Source organism: Diabrotica virgifera, chromosome 9 (genome assembly GCF_917563875.1).
Source record: "Diabrotica virgifera virgifera chromosome 9, PGI_DIABVI_V3a".
NCBI classification, from domain to species: Eukaryota; Metazoa; Arthropoda; class Insecta; order Coleoptera; family Chrysomelidae; genus Diabrotica; species Diabrotica virgifera.
In genome coordinates, this window is record NC_065451.1 from 160149449 (window position 1) to 160171828 (window position 22380).

Sequence of the window (22380 nt, forward strand, 5' to 3'; positions counted from 1 at the left end):
ACAAACTGAGATGGCTGGGACACTTAGAGAGAGAAAAACGACCTACTGATTAAGAAGATCACCAGATGGATGCCAGAAACTGAAAGACTAAGGGGGAGGACCAGGTCATGAAAGATATCAAAATCCGGAAAGTGAGAAACTGGAGTGAACTATATGCACACATCGAAATAAGTGGAAGAAAATTGTAACGAAAGCCAATTCATTCAAGGTTCTGTCTAAATCCTGACCCACTACTTTGCGCAGTGTAATTTGGGTAGCATATATAAACTTGAATCGGCGAAATGGGCCTTCGAGTTATTTAAAAAGTATTACATACAAATAGAAATTGGAATAAAATAGAAATGGGAAAATTATTAATTTATAGATATTACAAAGAAAAGGTATCTAAATGGTTTTCGAGCAGTCATGCTGTATGAAAGAATTTTATAAATAATAAAATTTTGCTATATTACCTAACCACTTTAAAAATTCACATTGTAAGGCATGAATAAATTAAATTATGTAGGTAGTACCTTTTTAGATGTACTTAAAAATTAAACTGAAAAGTTATTACTATAAAGATTGATCTGTGGTCTGATTTAGATGAACTTAAAAATGAAACTGAAAAGTTATTACTATAAAGATTGATCTGTGGCTATGCTTGACTTACATAAAACAACGATTAGATAATATAAAAAATCACAAATTTTATTAAATTTGGGAAAGTATAGACTCAAAATTCAAAATCAATTGATGTAAAGTCACTTGAAGGTCGGTGAAAAGCTAGGGCTGACGAAATTTGCTTATATGCTAATTATGTCATGTGTGAATGATCATATGTGACCGTTAAAATTGTTTTTAGAAAAACGCTTAAAAGACTATTTAGTGATAAAAAATCGATATTTACTGCAGTTACATGATATTTAATATTAAAATAGTATTAGATGTGGTAGAATGTAGACTATTTGTATAATTACTAATTGAACAGTGACAGTGAAGCTCTTAGATAAATTTTCCGGTTCAATCATTTCTACTGTTCACAGTTCTGTGTTTGCTTTTTGAGTAGGTATTTCATTTTCTTGACAACGAAAATGTTCGGTGTGGAAAGAATAAGTGCGTGGAATGCGGAAAAGTGTATAGGTACACGTAAACATGATTTTAAGAAGACATGTAGAAAGTTCGCAGTAGGCAACCCAAATTACACGGCGCAAAGTAGTGGGTCATGTTCTAGAATCAAGTGTCTTCAACAAACTTTGACAACACACAAGACGAATGTGGAGTTATTCTCAGCAATAAATGAATCAGAGAGCTCTAAGTAAGAGCGGCAAACATTCCATCCATGAAAGGCCTTGATGATGATTTGGAGTCAGAACTAAGTCTAAACAATGTAATTGGTATGAATCATTTGATCGTAATGTATGCGTAGTGATGATCTCTTAACAAGCGGAGTGAATTCAGATACAAATTACGCATTGTAATAATACCTCCTGGTTGTGTCAACTTTTTTTGTGTATTCTTCACTATCTAAAGAATTTCAAAATAAAAATATATCTTTATAAACAAAGACGGTCAAGGAATCTCAGACTGATAAGGAGAAGTAATCAGTAACATGGTAATATTTATTTTGAAATTTTTGTTTAATCAAGAGAGACACTGAAGTTAAATGATCTCAATTCAAAACTGAAGAAATTTTGTTTTAAACAAAAGAGAAAATTCTCTTTAGGTCGTAATGCAGAATTCTTGGTAACCTATGTTCTCATATTTTTAGTCCAAGTAATGAAGCTTAAAATAGGATAAAACCTCGCAATTTTTACAGAATGGATCAATTTGCTTGAAAATTTGAGAATAAGTAGCGGAAAGGCGCTTTGACCATGGGGGTGGTTGCCACCCCATCACGCGGGTGGAAATTTTTTATTATATTGTGACCGCAAAAGTTGACATTCATTCTAAGCAAAAAACGTTCTATACATTTTTTTCATAAAATTAATAGTTTTCGATTTATTCGCTATCGAAAGTGTTAGTTTTATATCGAAAAAATTAATGTTTTTAATCAGTTTTCTGCTAATAACTGTAGGATTGTAAATATTTTACCTTATATTTTAAATTCCCCTGTATATCATTTTTCTTAATTATTAGTACGAGAACGGGATAAGGGTCTCACATATGGACGTTGGCACAGATGTGCAGAACGAATTAAGGATTACGGCGACGGTAGCGGACTACTTTTAACTATATAGTTTTAGTTTATTGGAAAAAGACGGCGGCGGGTCGGTACATACTCTGAACCAATTTTAATTGGGTTCTTTCACAGGAAAAAAGAGATTAGCCTAAGAGGGTTGGTTTTAGCGTAGGGAACTAGAACGAATACAGGAGTCGATTATAACATCACAGCGACGACAGACGCGCTCTTAGGGATAATACTTAGAAAAGACGAATTAAGACGGGTATTGTATTGATTAGACGCAAATTATCTATAAATACATTTCGTTTTTTGTAAGAATAAGAACACGTAAGATTTTGGTCACAATTACACACTTTTACACTTTTACATTTCGTCAATTTAATAGTATCAATAATTTAGTCATCTATTTTATTAATTAAAACTGTTAAACATCAAACGGACTTTTATTACGATTGTCTTTAAAGAAAACCTACATAACTCAAAAAGTTTTCGTTTTATTAAAACAACTTTGCTTAACAAAAATGTACCTTTTGAAAAAATAAACAAAACCGTTTTTTTATTTTCTTTAAGACCAATAGTAATCGAGCTATACTTTATTATTATGTTAGCTCTTTCTCGTCAAATGCTAAATATTGTAGTTTCAAAATCAAAAGACGGGAAAACTATGCATTTTTGGAGGATAATTTGTTGAAACTAATTTAAAGCATTTAAACATATCTATCCACAGAAATAAAAAAAAGTCTCTAGCTCAAAAATTAAGTGACTTGTAATGAAAAGAATGTCACTCCCTATTTTTTCAGCGAATAAGTGATTGGAATCAACCCCATAATTACCACTCTAATTAAAATTAGTCATTTAATAGCTTATTTTGTCTTCTTTATTTATGTATTATTAATAGACTCTAGTAGTTTTAAAAAGAATGGAGTTAAAAGCGAATAACGAATTTTTGTAGTTTGGTAAAAAATTCTTTTGCTTCCGAATAGAAAGATTAGCATCACAGACACGAAAAAATGTTTCAATATCAAATTGTAGCTTATTTAATTCCCAAGAACTTGGTTTGAAAAATTTTTTCTACGGCAAAAATTGAGTGAGCTATTGATAATTATAACTTGTAATAACATTCAAAAACCACCTTTACCAACACTTTCAAAGTCACCTCTTTTTGCGACTGAAGATATTAAATGGATTTAATATCAATAGCCTTATAGATCTTGTAAAAACCTACAAAATTCTTTTTTACCAAACTTTCTAAGATAAAAAATAAAATTGTTACAGTTAAAAAATCAATAAATTTTTTGAACAAAAAAAGGAGAAATCCAATTGGAAGCATAATAATGTAAGTTAGCGGTGTTTTGAGTCGTTGGCCTTATTTATTCTTCTTTATTTATGTATCATTAACGACGTTCTACACCTTCGTTACGGGGTATGCCTCTCAGAGGAAAGGGGGAAACTTATATACAAGTGAAAGTTGGTAACAATGCATTTATAGCAGAATACTCAAATCATATGTTTCAGTATTGAATACTTTATAAAAATAAATTATAATAAATTGTGGAAATTACGGAATAAATTACGGAATTAGTTATAATAAATAAATTAAAAATAAATGGTGCGGTAAACAATCCTCATTTTTTAATATGTTATTCCTTACCAAAAAACCTTTAATTTAAGCAGAAATAATTAAAAATCGTAGATTTGGGTCAAAAGTTATTAACTTTTTGAGAATTCCCATAAGAGCCCATGTTAAAACTTAACTTTGACCCTTAATAATAATTAAACGGCACGGTAAAACAATTTTTTAAAAAATCAAGTCTTAGTTTTTTTAAGTAAACTATAACATACTAAAATTTCGTGCAAATCTTTAATTCTTTGCCGAAGGTGTAGAACTGGCTTAGAATGATTAGTTTTAAAAAAACTGGAGTTAAAAGCGAATAACGAATTATTGTAGTTTGGTAAAAAATGTCATTTTCTTCAGAATAGAAAGATTAGCATCAGAGATATAAAATAATGTTTAAATATTAAATTGTAGGATATTTAATTCCCAAGAACTTGGTTTGAAAAAATTTTTTCTACATTGAAAAGTAATCGAAAAACATTGAATTTTTCGATATAAAACTAACACTTTCGATAGCGAATAAATCGAAAACTGTTAATTTTAACAAAAAAATGTATTGAACATTTTTTGCTTAGAATGAATATTTTTATCAACTTTTGCGGTCAAAATATAATAAAAAATTTCCACCCCCGAGATGGGGTGGCAACCAACCCCATGGAAAAAGCGCCTTTCGGCATCATATAGATTTTGATCCTTGGACTATCCACTACTTATTCTCAAATTTTCAAGCAAATCGATCCATTCTGTAAAAATTGCGAGGTGAAAAGCTTCGGTTTCTGGACTATTTTACAATTACTATTTTACAACGGTAAAATATTGCAAAACCTCTATATTTTAAAGAACCACTTGGATTGACATGAAATTTGGCATACACGTAGCTAACGACTCAAAGAAAAAATGTAATATTGTGCCGATGTGTGCTTTTACCCTGGGGGTGGCTTTCACCCCTTCTCGGGGGTGAAAAAATATACTTCCAAAATAAGTCCGGAAATGGATAAACTAACTAATTTTAAGCAACTTTTGTTCTATAGAGTTTTTTCATTAAGTCAATACTTTTCGAGTTATTTGCGAGTGAATATGCTTATTTTTCAACTAGATAACCATGTTTTTAGACGGTTTTTCGCAAATAACTGAAAAAGTTAGTATTTTGTCGAAAAAATCATTCTTGACAACAATATAGCCTGTAAAAAGGTAATAAAAATGTTGTATATATTAGGTCTCTAGATCGAGTAGAAGCAGATATAGCTAATGAAAAATAAGTTCATATTCGTCAAATTCCAAATCAAATATTTTAACGTTAAGTAATCAAAACACGAAGCAATTTTTGGGAAAAACTCATTACAACTTTTTTAATGTGTTTAAAAAAAGCTTTATTTTTGTTTGATAAAAAAATTTCTAGCGTCAAAAGTAAACAAATGACGCTCAAAATAAAGTTGGTCCCGTTTTTTGGTAAAAAATCGTAAAAATTACCCCTAATATCATCTCAAATGAACTTAATCGTTACCACTTCACAAGTTGATTTACTTGCGTATGTATTGTTTATATGATCTGTAAGTTTCTTCGGTTTAAAGTCCTTATTTTTGAAAGGGCTGTAGATGAAAGGGCTTGAAAGAGTCACTAAACACGAGTGTACTCAACATTTTGAACAGCCATATCTTTACCAATTTTTGTCCTAGAGAAAAACAAAAAATACAAAATATTTAGAAAAGAAACTACGACTTTTTTATTATTTAAGATTTTTGGTATTTCGCGTAATTTTTAAGTTATTTTGAAAAAAAGGATTTTTTTTCAAAATAAAAATTTTAAAAATTTTACTTTAATACCAATTTTTTTTAAATAAGCACTTTGAATGGTTGAAACTTACAGATCATATAAACACAACATAACTAAAGCAACTTGTGAAGCGATAACGATTAATTTCATTTTGGTTGCTAAGTAGGGGGTGATTTTCCCGTTTTTTTTTTGCCATAGCAAAAGGGACCAACTTTAGTTTGAGCCTTATGTTCTTACATTTGATGCTAGAAACTTATTTTTATAAAAACAGAAGTAAATATTTTTTTAAACACTTTAAAAAAGTTGTAATGAGTTTTCTCCAAAAAACGCTTCATTCTTTGGATATTTCACGTTGAAATATTCTATCTGAAATTTGGCGAATATGAACCTATCTTTCATTAGCTATAACTCTGCTTTTACCAGGTCTAGAGACCTTATGCATACACCAACTTTTTCACTTTTTTACAGGCTATATTTTTGCTAAGAATGTTTTTTTCGACAAAATACTGACTTTTTGGGTTATTGGCGAAAAACCGTCTAAAAACGTGGATATTTTGTTAAAAAATGATCATATTCACTGACAAATAACTCGAAAAGTATTGACTTAATGAAAAAACTCTATAGAACAAAAGTTGCTTAAAATTAGTCAGTTTATCCATTTCCGGACTTATTTTGGGCGTATATTTTTTCACCCTCAAGAAGGGGTGAAACTCACCCCCAGGACAAAAGCACAAATCGGCACAATATCACTTTTTCTTGACATGTTAGCTATGCGTATGCCAAATTTCATGTCAATCCAAGTGGTTCTTTAAAATTTACAGCAAAAACCGTGAAAGAATGTACAACAAGCAAACAAACCAATAAATAACAGACATGAGAGAATCTTTACGTTCATCACCTGTCCTCTTGTCTAGATAAAAATCCAACAGAATTAGGCTTAAGGGGGGGGCTATGGTTTGAAATATTTAATTTTTTTTATTATTTTAAATAAAAGTGCATACTTTCAAGAATACTCTCTGAAAATTTCAAAATAATCGGAGTAAAATTACCAGAGATACAGCGTGTTTAAATATTCCTACCTTCGACTCGCTTTGCCGCGACTTCGGGCTAGCACGCGTGAGCGTAGTGAGAAATGTTAAACAACTGTTCGCCTTCTCTTTTGTAAATTACTCCGCAATTCAAAAAACATATTCCAATGTTCATCACTTTACGATTTGGCAGACAAATAAGAAGATGAAGATGCAGTTGTCAAAACTTTACACGCATTTTTCTCAAAACTGCTTTTTCAAATGCGGTGGACATTGTAACTGAAAAACTACTTGACCGATCTACCTGAAATTTTGCATAGATTTTCTTTAGACATTTTGTGAGGTAACAACGTCGAGATATTTTTCGTTTTGTGCTTATTTTTTGTTCAACAATATTAAATCTGTTGGTTTTCACAAAATTTTTATCAAAAATTTCTTATTTTTGACTTCCGAGTGATACCAAAAAATCAAAAATCATTAAAAATAAAAAACTCGACGTTGTTACCTCGTGAAACTCATAAGCTAATTAAATCTTTTTGAATTTTTTGTTTCGTATGATCCAGTGATGAGTTCTGATGTCCACCGCAAAATCCATTTTTTTTTTAGCTGCCTGCCAAAATTTGGCGCCAATGGCTTATTTTTCAATATTTTGGATTGATTTTTTTCTTAAATATTCTTTGAATTGTACTTAATATGTTTATTTAATTTAAAAATAAAATAATCCTACCATAGCTTCGAAAAAAATTCACAAAAATGTGCTTGATATGTTGATTTCAAACCATACCCCCCCCCCCTTAATAGACAGCCACATTTAACTCGCTTCAGGGAACACCACAGGCAGTTCTGATGACTCTAAAAAGAAGAAACATGTCAACTGATGGTAGTGGTCCCTGAATCGAATTAAATCTAAAGCTGTCGTTCCTCATATTTTGTAGCTAAAAGAGTGGAAATAAAATAAGAAGCAATATTTGTATGATAAATATTCCTTTTTAATAATTTCTCAAAAGTGTCTACTGATTTTAATATTGGTAAATATGTCTATAAATACCAGTTTAAAAATTTTTGTAGATACTTGTATGGAGTTGTGCAATAATCAAAAGTTTATTCCAATAACTGGTTATTATTATCTCATATTTTTAGAAACTATTAGATAAGTCAGCGTCTGTTGCTATTTTTTAATGGGCACTGTAGACATAGACATACATGATTAATTTATTTATAGAAATGATAAGTATAATTTAGTAATAAAATAGTAATAAATAATTATTAAAATTTGTTACAGTAGAAAAATGGCCTATACCCATATACTAGCACCCATAATAAAGTTTGGTTAAACAACATATTAAGGGTGTTCTAAAAGTCTATCTATCTGTCTATCTAATCAGCCCTAAACATCCATCCTTGGCTCATAGGGCTCTTCTTCCTTCTTCCATGCCTCTCTATATTAGCAATTTGCATCCATTTTGACCCGGCGCGATTCTTCAGTTCATCTGACCATCGCATTTGTGGCCTTCCCCTTTTTCGTTTGTGGTTCCATTGTCTCCAATGTATGTCTCTTAGTTCATCTTTCAGCCTTCTTCCTTAGAGCATGTCCGGTAGTGATGTTGAAAAAGTATCTATTCGTTACAAAGTACTCGTTACTTACGAATATCTAAAGTAACGATTACTATACACAGAGGCAAGTCGTTACTTTGATTACTCTGATTACTTCGTTACTTCATACCAATCGTATTAGAGCGAGTAACGACTATTGTATCTACTTTGATTACTCTGATTACTTCGTACTTCGTGAATGTCGTTATTATATCGGAATACCTATACAAAATACCTAGCTACTGAGAAATACGATTTTCGATATGATTACCGGTACTTAAATACAAAAGTAATCATAGTAATCAAATCATTTTTATCTCTTAAACAGATTGGTGAAGGTCGTTGTTATATGGGAATACCTATACAGACCTACCTACTGAGAAATACGATTCTCGATATGATTCTTCTTCTTCTTCTTCTTCTTCTTCTTCTTCTTCTTCTTCTTCTTAGCCTTTTATCGTCCACGTTTGGACATAGGCCTCTCCCAACTCCTTCCATCGGTCTCTATCCTGAGCAACATTTTTCCAATTCGTTCCGGCTACTCTTTTAATATCATCAACCCATCTCATCTGTGGTCTTCCTCTCGGTCGTTTACTTTGGTAAGGTCTGCAATGTTGTATCGTTGCATTCCAACGTTGGTCTTTTTGTCTAGCTGTGTGGCCTGTGAAGCTCCATTTAAGTTTGGCAACTTTATATATGATTATTTCGATATGATTACCGGTACTTAAATACAAAAGTAACAAAAGTAATCATAGTAATCAAATCATTTTTATCCCTTAAACAGATCGGTGAAGGTCGTTGTTATTACGGAATACCTATACAAAATACCTACCTACTGAGAAATACGATTCTTGATATGATTACCGGTACTCAAATACAAAAGTAATCATAGTAATCAAAGTAACGAATACTGTAAATGATTACTTTATAGAAAATACCTACCTACTGAGAAATACGATTTTCGATATGATTACCGATACTCAAATACAAAAGTAACAAAAGTAGTCATAGTAATCAAAGTAACGAATACTGTAAATGATTACTTTATACAAAAGTAACGATTTATAACTAATACTCGAGAGTATCTATAATCAACATCACTAATGTCCGGCGAACTTCCATTTAAACTTTGCTACTTGGGTTAAGACATATTTCATTTTTGTTTTGTTACGGATCCATTTGTTTCTTTTCCTGTCTGATAGTTGAATGTTCAGAATTTTTCATTCCATGAATTTTTTTGCCTTTACTATTTTTTTCATATTTTCCTTTGTAAACGGCTATTTCTGAGAGCCATATATGAGGACAAGGAGTATACATTGATTGAAGACTCAAGGAGCTATTTTAGCCTTGAATATGTTAACACAACGATGCACAGACATAAATCTAGATGTATATGCATGTTTTATTGATTATTGAAAAGCAGTTGGCTACCTTAAGCCTCAAAATATTATCGAAATTCTGAGAACAACTGAAATTGACGAACAAGACTCGCGAATTATCTAAAAACTGTATTGGCACCAAATGGCAACAATTGCAATAGAGCACACAACATACCAAAACAATGGTTACTCTCAACCTTTTGTGCTATCCCTAAAAATACAAACGCTAAAGATTGCAGTGAATACAGAACAATATCTTTAATAAGTCACATTCTCAAATTATTCTTGAAAATAATACATGGTCGTATAAACAAAAAACTAGAAGAAAGAATAGATGATAGTCAGTTTGGGTTCAGAAACGGACTAGGAACCAGAGAGGCGTTATTTGCTTTTAATGTGTTAGCTCAACGATGCATGGACATGAATGTGGATGTGCATGTTTGTTACGTTGATTTTGAGAAGGCTTTTGACAAAGTAAGACATGGAAAAATTAGTCCAAATTCTAAAGACAAAAAACATAGACAAAAGGGACTTACGAATAATAACAAACCTTTACTGGAATCAAAGAGCACAAATTGTAATAGATAACGAACCCAGTCCAGAAATTGAAATCAGGAGAGGAGTTCGGCAGGGATGTATTATGTCTCCATTACTCTTTAATGCATATAGTGAAGCCATTTTTGAAGAAGCATTGCTATCTCAAAGTGAAGGAATAATAATTAACGGAAGATCTATTAACAACATAAGATATGCAGATGACACCGTGATTATAGCAAGCTCTGCTGAACAACTCCAACTACTACTGAACAAAACAAACAATTTCTGTAAAGAATATGGACTAAAAATGAATATAAAAAAAAACCAAATACATGATAATAACTAAGAAAACAAACATACAAGCAAGCATACGTTTGGGAAATGTGCCGATAGAAATGGTTGATAAATACAAATACCTAGGAACCTGGATTTCAGAGAAAAATGATCAAACAACAGAAATAAGGACCAGGATAGAAATAGCAAGAAATGCGTTTGTAAAAATGAAAACAGTTCTCTGCAACAAAGACCTTAGCTTAGAACTGAGAGCAAGAGCTTTGAGATGCTACGTGTTCTCGATACTACAATATGGACTTGAAAGCTGGACATTAAAGCAAGAACACATAAATAAGCTACAGTCATTTGAAATGTGGTGTTACAGAAGAATGCTTAGAATAGCATGGACACAGAGGAAAACGAACACGGAAGTACTGCGAGAAATGGGTAAAGAATGCGAAATAATAAACACAATAAAAATAAGAAAGTTACAATATCTGGGACACGTAATGAGGGGACCGCGATATGAAATGCTAAGACTGATAATACAGGGAAAGATAAGAGGCGGAAGGAGTATAGGAAGAAGGAGAGTGTCATGGTTAAAGAATTTAAGGGACTGGTTTAGATGCAGTTCTATAGAACTCTTTAGAGCAGCGGTGGATAGAGTAAAGATAGTGATGATGATATCCAACCTCCGATTAGGAGACGGCACTTGAAGAAGAAGAAGAAGACACAACATCTGGAGATACATACACGAATCTGAATAAGTCTGAGCTGGCCGGGTTATGGGAAGCTGTCTTCTTCTTCTTCTTCTTCGCCTTATCCGGTCCGGATGTTGGCGATCATCAAGGCTATCATTGTTTTGTTGACTGCTCTGCGAAACAGCTCCGCGGAGGTTATCCCAAACCATTGTCGGAGGTTTTTCAACCACGAGATACGACGGCGTCCCGGTCCTCTCCTGCCAAATATTTGCCCTGCATGACGAGTTGAAGAACTCGATATTTTTCTTCATTCCGCATCACGTGGCCAAGGTACTCAAGCTTACGTTGTTTTACTAAATTAAGCACTTCTCTTTCTTTTGTCATGCGCTGTAGGACCTCAATGTTGGTGACATGGTCCACATAAGATATTTTTAGTATCCTCCTGTAGATCCACATCTCGAAGGCTTCAATCCGCTTTTCAGTGGCTTGCGTCGGTGTCCAGGCTTCAACTCCATACAGTAGCACTGGAAGAACGTAGCACCTCACTATCCGCATCTTGGTTCCCAAACTGAGATCACTGCAGCACAGCCAGGATCTCAGCTTGATAAATGTAGACCGTGTCATTTCAATTCTGGATCTAATCTCTTGAGCGTGGTCCCATTATGAGTTGAGGGTAGTTCCGAGGTAAGTGAATCTGTCGACTCTCTGGATCTCTTCGCTATCTGCCATTAGTGCCCCGGGATCTAAATTTACACGGCTGACAACCATGAATTTAGTTTTCTTAATATTAAGGTTCAGTCCGTATATTACGGTCACAGTTCTCACACGGTCTAGTAAGGCCTGTAGATCATTTAGGCTGGTTGCTAGTAATACAGTGTCATCGGCGTAGCGGATATTATTGATGTATTCACCGTTTACTCGGATTCCCATCTCTAGGTTTGTGAGGGCTTCAGTAAAAATTTCCTCAGAGTATATATTGAAAAGAGTCGGCGAGAGCACACAGACCTGCCTTACTCCTCGCATGATCTTCACTTAGTCGGTGAACTGGTCTTCGACCTTGACTTGAGCACGCTGGTTCCAGTATAAATTCATGATGATCCGAATGTCCTTCTCATCTAATCCTACTCTTTGTAGGGCGGTGACCATCTTCTGGTGCTGGCAACGGTCAAATGCCTTGGCGTAGTCAATAAAACAAGCATAGGCATCACAACTAACATCGCGGCATCTCTGAAGTAGAACTTGTAAGGTGAAAAGTGCTTCACGTGTACCCATGGAATCGCGGAATCCAAATTGCATTTCACCGACATTTTCCTTGCATTTCTTGTAAATTCTGGCATGCATGATTTTAAGAAAAATCTTAAGTGCATGACTCATAAGGCTGATAGTCCGGAAATCTTCGCACGTTTTCGCAGATCGTTTTTTTGGTATTGTTACAAACGTTGACAACAGCCATTCCTCTGGGATATTACCTGAATCGTATATTCCTTCGTGCTTACTTCACTCATCACCTTAATAAGTTCTACGGGTATTTCGTCCGGACCTGTGGCTTTACCATTCTTAGACTGTTTTAAAGCCGCTTTCACCTCGCTTTCTAGTATTGACGGCCCTGTTATGCAATTTGTTTCTAGAAGGTTGCCTCGGTAGTCGCAAAGGAGTTCTTCGATGTACATTTTCCAGGTCACCAGCTTCTCCTTAACTGTCGTCGCCAGGTTCCCGTCTTTGTTTATGAGGAGGTATGTGTTTTTCCTCTGGTATTGACCAGTGGCTTCTCGAATCTTTCGGTGAATATTTATATGATCGAGTTTCACTTTGAGCTCCTCGATTAATTTACATTTTTCTTGCATCAATGTCTCCTTGGCTCTTCGTATTTCTTTTTTAATTGTTTGGTTAATTTCTTGGTATTTCTTCGCGTCCCTGTTCTTCATTAATCACCTTAGATCCATCATCTGCAGAATGTTATCAGTCATCCATTCTTTATTTTTTACTCTTGTTTTCTTTCCCAGATGTTCTTTTCCCGCATTCAGCACGACGTCTTTGATATAACTCCATTTTTGTTCTACACTCTGTTCTTGTTGTTTAGCGGTTTCTAGTTTTACTCTCATTACATCTCTTACGTTCTGACGAACTACGGGGTCTTTTAGAGTGTCATAATCCAGGTTCTGTTTAGGTGTACTTTTGATGAGATTCTTTAGTTTAAGTTCTACCTGGCCCACTAATGGGTTGTGGTCCGATGAGACTTCTGCTCCTGGGTAGGTCTTCACAGAAGTCAAGCTGTTCTTGAACCTTTTGTTAATGAGAATAAAGTCTATCTGGTTTCTGATGATATCGTTGGCTGTATCTGCAGGTGATTTCCATGTGTAAAGTCGTCTCGGGGGAAGTCTAAACCACGTGTTAGCAATAGTAAAATCTTCTTCCCGACAAAATTGATTAAGTCGGTCTTCCGTTTCGGTTTTCTCGCCTAAGCCGTGTTGTCCGACAATGTCTTCTATTATGTTTCATGGGAAGCTGAGAGACGTATTTAAGTAGAACAGGCTGTTTGTTTGAAAAGAAGGGTATACGAGCAATACGCCGTAACATTAACGTTGACAAAACGGTCAGTAAACAAACTGAGAGTGACGCAGAGAGGAATAGAGAGAGCGAGGTTGGGTGTCACCAGAAAATACAGAATACCGAACCCCGACACAAGTCACAGGACGAAAATAGTTGATATTTTACAACGTGTCACATAGTCTAAATGGAGAAGGACATGTCACATAGCCCTAATGACCGACAACCGTTGGACCAAAAGACTAATAATTTCGAGACCCAGAGAGAATAAAATAAGTACAGTTAGACCGCCAACCAGGTGAATCCATGATGTAAAGAGTATAACAAGCAACTGTATAAACAGCGTTTAAGACTGGAATATGTGAAAGGAAGTTGGAGGAAGCCTATGTTTAGTAGTGGACAATAATGTCTGATGAATGTAAATATCGTACTAAATAAAGTGATGTGATAATTGGGCTTTTATATTGCATAAATGGTCGTTTCAGAAACCCGACATGTCCAAAAAAATGGTTTTCAATCGTTTTCTTTCATACAGAGTAACACGTTTCAAGAAAAACCCAACTCGATTTAACATTCTAAATGAACCTAATGGTAGGGGAGCAAAGTATGCTAAATGTGCAGTCACTCGAGCGCTTTGGGGACCTATTGGGTTGTGATTATTAGGTCCTAAAACCCAAAAATGTTAAGTAAAATTTTCCATTTTAGTGGGCGCTTTCCATTTTTTAATTTAGTTTTCCATTTCCAACAATCGTTTTTCCGATTATAGCGTCATCTATCCATAATTCGAAAAAATGTTTCGAATAATAGTTGCTTATTTTTACGCAAAGAATCCAAATCTGCAATAAAAAAGTGGGGGCTCCTATTTAAGATTTTAAAGTAACCCCCACCCCACCTCCGTGGGGATCGTGTTTAGTACCATTCGATAAATCTTTCAAAAATATTGAATACGTGTATTTGCAATACAATTTTTCGATCTGATGTTTACTTTGCGATATATCGCGGGATCTGTATTTAAAATTTTAAATTTACTCCCCACCCCTCACCGTGAGGAGTCATGTTTGGTATCTTTCAATAGATTTTTGAAAAATATTGAACACGTAGTTTTTAGTTTTTCGATCTGACGTTCATTTCGCGAAATATTCGCTTTTTTTTTGTGAAACTTTTTGACTCGCCCATTTCCGTACGCCCCGCTCAAATCGTCAGATTTTTTAAATATACACTCTTTTGCATGTACTTAACTTACCTTATCTTAATCTGATAATTTCGAGTATTTTTAAGGATAGATTTTCTTTTCGGACCCCCCTGAACGAACCAATGTATGGTAGAGGTACATCTGCAGGGTAACACGTTTCTCCCCATATGATAATCTGACGCGCTCGAGTAACTGCAAAAATCCCCGTTTGGGCTCCCCTACCATAAAGAGTGGAGAAAATTTTTCTGTATCAAGAGAAACCCAGCGACCCCGAGGTTTTTTTTGTCCTTTTCCACAACTTTGCTTTTTTAGGCATGTCGGGTTTCTGAAACGGCTGATTCTATTCTCTTGCATAGACCGGTCACTCTAGTAGAGTATAGGTCGCTCAGGTTCATGAGCTCTTTTAATCCATTTCATACGGTGGATTGGTCCGCATAAGCCCTCTTCATTATCCTTTAGAGATTTTCGTGTTTTTTTTGCTTTCTCTGTGATCTGTTTCCATTCTTTCCTATTCTGTATTTTTTCTCTCCAACCTGTAATTTCCATATTGGATACATCCTCTCGCAGTTGATCTTCCCATCTTATTTTCGGTCTTCCTCTAGGTCTGTTTATTACTGGCGTCCAATTTGTTATCTGCCTAATTAGTTCATCCACTCCTCTTCTTTGGATGTGGCCAAACCATTTTAGTCTTTGTGCTTTAATGAATCTCACTATGTCTTCTTTTTCCATTAGATTTCTTATTTCGTGATTCATCAGAATTCGTATTTCTCCTTGATCTGTTTTAATTGGACCATGTATTCTCCTCATAATTTTTCTTTCTATTATTCTCAGTTTTTCTTCATCTTTTTTTGTAAGGCACATTGCTTCTGCTCCATAGGTGATGACTGGTCTAATTGCCGCTCTATATATCTTTGTCTTTGTTTTCTTGCTCAGGTTTTTATCTTTAAGTAGCTTGTGGTATTTCCAGAATGCCCTATTCCCTGCTTTAATTCTTTCATTTATCTCAATGCTTCTTCTGTTTTGACCATCTACTATCACTCCTAAGTATTTAAAGCAGTCAACCCTTTGGAATACATTATCACTTATTCTTATTTCTTTTATTCTATTTATTTGGTCTTGATTTCTCGTACTTATTAAGTATTTTGTTTTTTTCTGGTTAATTATTAACCCCCTGATTTTTGCCTCTCTTGTCAATGTTAGCAATGCATCTTCTAGACTTCTCTTTTCGCGGGCTACCAATCCTAGGTCATCTGCATACCCTATTATTTGTGTAGAGCTTTGGATTATTGTCTTTTTTGTTAGCCCTGTGTTTCTAATTACTCCCTCCAAGGCTATGTTAAAGAGGGTTGTTGATAGGCTGTCACCTTGTCTTACCGCATGTTCTATGTTGATATTCTTTGTTTCACCATCCACTGTTTTAACCTTTGCTTTTGAGTCCTTCATTGTCATTCTGGTCAATCTTATTAATTTTGCAGGTAATTCATATTTTTCATTTCTTTTAATAGCTATTTTCTGTAGATGCTGTCGAAAGCCTGTTGGAAATCAATAAACAATATGTGCAATTCTATGCCATGTTCGTAACTTTTTTCGATTGTTTGCGTTAAAACGTGGATTGCATCGATTGTTGATCTCCCTTTTCTAAATGCCTGTTGATACGGTCCTAGGTTTTTTTCTGTGTATCTGGTTAGCCGATTTCTTATAATTGTTGTCATGGTCTTATATGTTGTATTTAATAGCGTGATTGCTCTATAATTGCTGCAGAGCATTGGGTCTCCCTTTTTAAAAACTGGTATAATGAGTCCGTTCTTCCATTCTTCAGGCATGTATTTCTTTTCCCAAATATTGACCATTAATTTATATATACGGTTTAGAAGGTCATCTCCTCCATTTGCAATCAATTCATTGTTAATCTCATCCGGTCCTGGAGTTCTGTCAGATTTTAGTTGTTTTACTACTTCTATAAATTCTTGGTAGGTGCATCTTCTTTTCATCTCGGTTATCTGTTATATCTTCTTCTTCTGCGTAGATTGCTTGGTTGCTTGTATGTATACCTTTTAGGCTATTGATTATGTATTTTAGAAAGGAACTACAACGTTAACGGGGTTTTATTGTTTCATATAGTCAATAGACCTCTAAATATGGAAAAACCGCGGAGTGCTACAATTTAAAGGGGTGCGTTTTTGAGAAATGGGTGAATTAGTCCCCTAGGCACAGGGCGAATTAGGGTGAGTTCTATGCACGTTTGGTACAAACACGTCCACAGAAAAGTTGTTCCAGGTTAAATTTATTATCGAAAAATCACATTTGAAACTCACAAATATTTTTTTTTTACAAAAATATGTTCAAAAGAAAAGCAAGAAAAAAACACGAAAGATAGTAATTTTGTTTTTTGCCCCATAACTTTTTTCCACGGGGATATAGGTATAGGCATTGCTTCACAGAAAAAAATCTGTCGTCTTTTCTCCTTAAAATGACGTTTGGTAGAACTCTCTATGGTTTACAGTTTCTAAAATATGATTTTTAAAAGTTCGCCACTCACAACGATTTTGGGCCATTTTTCTTGTTACTTCGCAAACATTATTCTGTAACTTTTTTCTACGCAGCTTTGGGTATATGCAATGTTACATTTAATAGGAAGAAAAGTGAATTATTTTTAAAATGGTTTATTGTAGAAGGCTGTGTGACTATTTTTAAGCAAGATATGGTTTATCAAAATTTTATAGTTTTAATTGTTTTTGATTATTTTACGATTATTTTTAAATTTTTCATTATAACTTTTTTTATTATATATTTAGGTATATACATTTTAAAATAAAAAAGAAAGCTTATTTTATTTACTTTAAAATGGTGTATTGTAAAAAATTCTAGGACTATTTTTAAACAAGATATGCTTTTTCAAAGTGAGACATATACACATGCAATAGGTCCCACTAAACTGGAACCATAAATATGGAAAATTTTTGATATTAACTTCATCAAAATATCAAAAAAAATCAAAATATCAGAATATCAAAATATCAGAATATCAAAAAAAATTGTTTATAAAATACTCTGCATAGTCTAAAACCCAAGATGCAATCATTAGATATAAAATTTTATCAATAGTGTACGACGTATGTTAAAAAATATAAATTTCGCTCAAGAGTAAAGTGCCCTTATATTTCACAATATCGAAAAGTGTTATTAAAAAAATTATTTGGAATTAAAAATTACGTTATAATATCCAATTATATTCTTTAAATTGAAAAAAATAAAAATTTTGAAATTTTTGTCAAATTACGTATATCCTTGGATATACGCTGGTCCGACGCATATCTTGTTTAAGAATAGTCCAAGAATTTTTTTCAATACACCATTTTAAAGTAAATAAAATAAGATTTTTTTATTCCGTAATGATATACCTAAATGTACAAGACAAAAAGTCATAAGGAGAAATTTAAAAAATAATCATAAAAAATATCAAAAATCATTAAAAGTATAAAATCTTGAAAAAGCATAACTTGCTTAAAAATAGTTATACAACCTTATACGACAATTCACATCAAAGGTAATTGACTTTTCTTTCTATTAAACGTACCACTGCATATACCTAGAAATGCGTAGAAAAAAGTTACAGAACAATGTTTGCGAAATAATGGGGAAAATGGCCCAAAAATGCTGTTACCGGCGAACTTTGAAAAATCCTATCTCGCAAACTGTAAATTCTAGAGACTTATACCAAACGTCATTTTAAAGAGGAAAGAGGGATGTTATTTTTCGCTGAAGCAATGCCTATACCTATATCGTTCTGGAAAAAAGTTATGGGACAAAAAACAAATTTGCATTCTTTTGTGTTTTTTTCTTGCTTTTGTTTTGAATATATTTTTGTAAAAAAAATATTTTTTACTTTAAAATGTGATATTTCCATAGTAAATTTAACCTGGAACAATTTTCTTGTAGACGTGTTTGTACCAAAAGTGCATAGAACTCACCCTTATTCGACCTGTGCCTAGGGACTAATTTACCCCTTTCTCAAAACGCACCCATGTAAATGGTAGCACTCCGCGGTTTTTTCAAATTTATAAGTCCATTCTCCATATGAGACAATAAAATACCATTAACGTTGTAGTTCCTTTTAGCTCTCTTATTTTGAACATAATCAATAGCCTATTTAAAGTGATTTTCTAAATCTTTTTTGCTTATTTGGCTGGTCACTTTGTTACCGTTATATTGTTGTTATATGTATTGAAACAATTTTTTGTTGTCTTTATTATTTGTTTCAATCTGTTGCATTTGATCTGAGATCCATGTCTCTTTCTTCCTTTTATAAAGTTTCGCCGCTTCTCTCTTTTCTTTTTGGTATTGTTCTCTTTCTTCTTGACCGCTATTTTCAAGCCATTTGTTTCGCGCCAGCGTTTTAAGTTGACTTTGGTATCGATATTCTTCGTCAAACCATTCTTTAGTTTTTTTCTTTTCTTGAGGTCCTATGGTTTGCTCCGCAGCCTCTATGATGCTCATTTTTATATTTGTCCATTCCTCTTCTACGTTCGTGCCATAGTACCTCTTCAGTTTTTGTACTAGTTCGTCTGAATACTCTTGTTTTGTTTGTTGCACTTTTAATTTGGTTATGTTCCACTTCCTTCTTTTTCCTACCTTGTTATTAGATTTGATGATGTTCATCTTTATTTTGGCTATTAAGAGTATGTGGTCAGTATCAGCGTTTGCTGCTCTAAAGGATCTCACATCTTTTATTATCTTTGACCATTTTTTTTAAATCAATACATGATCTATTTGGTTGCCATCTGATCTCCCTGGTAACATCCAGGTTATCTTGTGTGTCTTTTTATGTATTAATTTCGAACTGACTATATAGGTATTTGTTGCTGCTGCCAGATTAACTGCTCGAGTAACTGCAAAAATCCCCGTTTGGGCTCCCCTACCATAAAGAGTGGAGAAAATTTTTCTGTATCAAGAGAAACCCAGCGACCCCGAGTCTTTTTTTGTCCTTTTCCACAACTTTGCTTTTTTGGGCATGTCGGGTTTCTGAAACGGCTGATTCTATTTTCTTGCATACTTTTGTTTATATGCTGATTCGAGTCTATTATGTAACATTAATAAGAAACTATTTTTAATACAGTAATTAGTTGTTTTGACCACAATCGATATATCAATTTAAATAATTTATTTAAATATACTTTTTTGTTTCAGATTTAATAGAAATTGTGTAGTAGATAAGGACAAAAGGAATCAATGTAGATATTGTAGACTAAGAAAATGTTTTAAGGCTGGTATGAAAAAAGAAGGTAAGATGTTCTTCAAATTGTTATACAGAACTTAAACTTATACAGAAACTTCTTCTTTCTCTTTATATAAACAAATTGCTTTATATAAACAACTCCATCTTTTGTGCGGTCGTCCAATCAATACTTTTTCTTTCGATTGGTGATTTATCTCTTGCTATTTTGACCACACAGATCACAATTCTTCATCTCAGTGTTGATATGTCGGTTTCGCGATATAGTGTTATCAAAGCATCCTGTTAGTGTATTTGCTTTTTTTACTTGATCTCCCACTTTTTTTCCAGGCTCTCCATAGCTGGACAGGATAATTCCATAGTAATTAATTCCATTGCTTGTTCAATACTGATGCTATCAATTTCTATTTTACATCTGATTGGTTCTTTGGTGATTACTATTGCTTTAGTTTTCCAGTTGAGATTGTCATATTAAATTCTTTTTCTGTTATGTTAAATCTGTGGACTAGTCTTTGCAAACTATCTTCATCTTGGACTGTTATTGATTGCTTCGTTTGCCTAACAGAGCATTTTTACTTCTTTGTTTTCCACTTCGTATCCTGTTCCTTTGTTGACACTTTTGATAATTTCAGCTGGCTTTGTCTATAAGTTCTGTAAGTTGTCCAAATATTCTGACTTCCATTTTGTTTTTTTTTTTTTATTTATTTATTCCTCAACCTCAAAGGGTCATTGGCGCAATACAATTAAAAGGTTTACAATTTATTTAGTTCATTTATAGAATACAAGTATGATGTCAAATTGTTCATATCAGTTCCGTCACTTAATATTGCTTGTAAGGTATCTTGTAGTTTATATTGAAGTCTCTCCATGTAATAGAGAGGACACTCCAGTAAAATGTGGCGAACACTGAGCACAATATCACATACGTAGCACTGTGGTTTTACTTCACTCTCCAGCAGATGTTTATGCGTGATGGCGGTGTGGCCTATTCTCAGACGAGAGAGAATGGTTTGATGTAATCGCTTATTTGGGGTTGATTTCCAAGGTACATAGTATTAAATGTTTTACTTCTCGCAGTTTGGATGTTGATTGATTTCACTTCGTTTGCCAAGCACTGATTACAGGTTTTACATCTAGATGTGGAATGCTTCTGATTTCTACAGCTTCCGTGCTTAATACTGCTAGTTTTGCCAATGAATATACTTCTTCATTACCAGCAATTCCGATATGTAATGGAATCCATACAAAGTTGACATTGTTATTCATAGTTTGCAATTGGTGTAATGCTGATTTAATAAGTACCTAGTAGACTTGAAGGAAGAGGATATAGGTCATTTAAGGCAGTTACAGGACTTAGGGAATCCGTAATAATGACAGGATTTTTCATGTTATTTCCTACCACAAAATTTATTGCGTTGAGGATAGCGGTTAACTCGGCTGTATAAATGGAAGTTATTTTCGGGAGTTTCATTAATATTTTAGTTTTACTGAAAACATAAATGCTACTCCCACTCCCTCTATGGTTTTAGAGGCATCGGTATATACAGGGTGTAACGAAAATACAGGTCATAAATTTAATCACATATTCTGGGACCAAAAATAGTTCGATTTAACCTAACTTACCTTAGTACAAATTTGCACATAAAAAAAGTTAGAGCCCTTTGAAGTTACAAAATGAAAATCGATTTTTTCGAATATATCGAAAAATATTAGAGATTTTTTATTGAAAATGGACATGTGGCATTTTTATGGAATTAGTATCTTAAGAAAAAATTATAGGGAAATTTAGACACCCCATAAAAATTTTATGGGGGTTTTGTTCTTTTAAACCCCCTAAACTTTTGTGTACGTTCCAATTTAATTATTATTGTAGTACCATTAGTTAAACACACTGTTTTAAAAACTTTTTTGCCTCTTAGTACTTTTTCAAAAAGTCAGTTTTTATCGAGATATTTTGAATATTTGTCAAATCCACCAAATATTTGTATATGGTTAAGTACGATGATGGAGACTTAGTAATAATACGAAAATTTATTTATGATTTACATTTTTAGGTATATTTTGAACCATATTAAAAAAGAAGCCACATATCGATAAAAGGTGCCTTGTAGAAAAAATAAAAAGAAGCAAAAAAGTTTTAAAAACACTGTGTTTAACTAATGGTATCGCAGTAATAGTTTAATTGGAACGGACACAACCATTTGGGGGGTTTAAAGGAACAACGCCCCCATAAAATCTTTATGTAAGCATATTAAAAAAGTAGCCGCAACTCGATAAAAACTGCCTTATCGAAAAAATACCAAGAGCCAAAAAAGTTTTAAAAATATTGAATTTAACTAATGGTATCA

General features: G+C 33.4%; 1 protein-coding gene across 13 annotated transcripts in view; it reads left to right on the plus strand.

Annotated features, from left to right (window-relative positions):
• The window catches only part of LOC126892391 (hepatocyte nuclear factor 4-gamma), a 465924-nt gene that overhangs the window by 373360 nt on the left and 70184 nt on the right, over window positions 1-22380 (plus strand). For all 13 annotated transcript variants that reach the window (XR_007700813.1, XR_007700812.1, XM_050661914.1 and 10 more), the window contains exon 3: window positions 19987-20081. Coding sequence is in view for 11 of the 13 variants with exons in the window: in XM_050661914.1 (XP_050517871.1) it covers window positions 19987-20081 (95 nt within the window). In the remaining 2 variants the exon portion in view is untranslated. The remainder of the gene's footprint in view (window positions 1-19986; window positions 20082-22380) is intronic.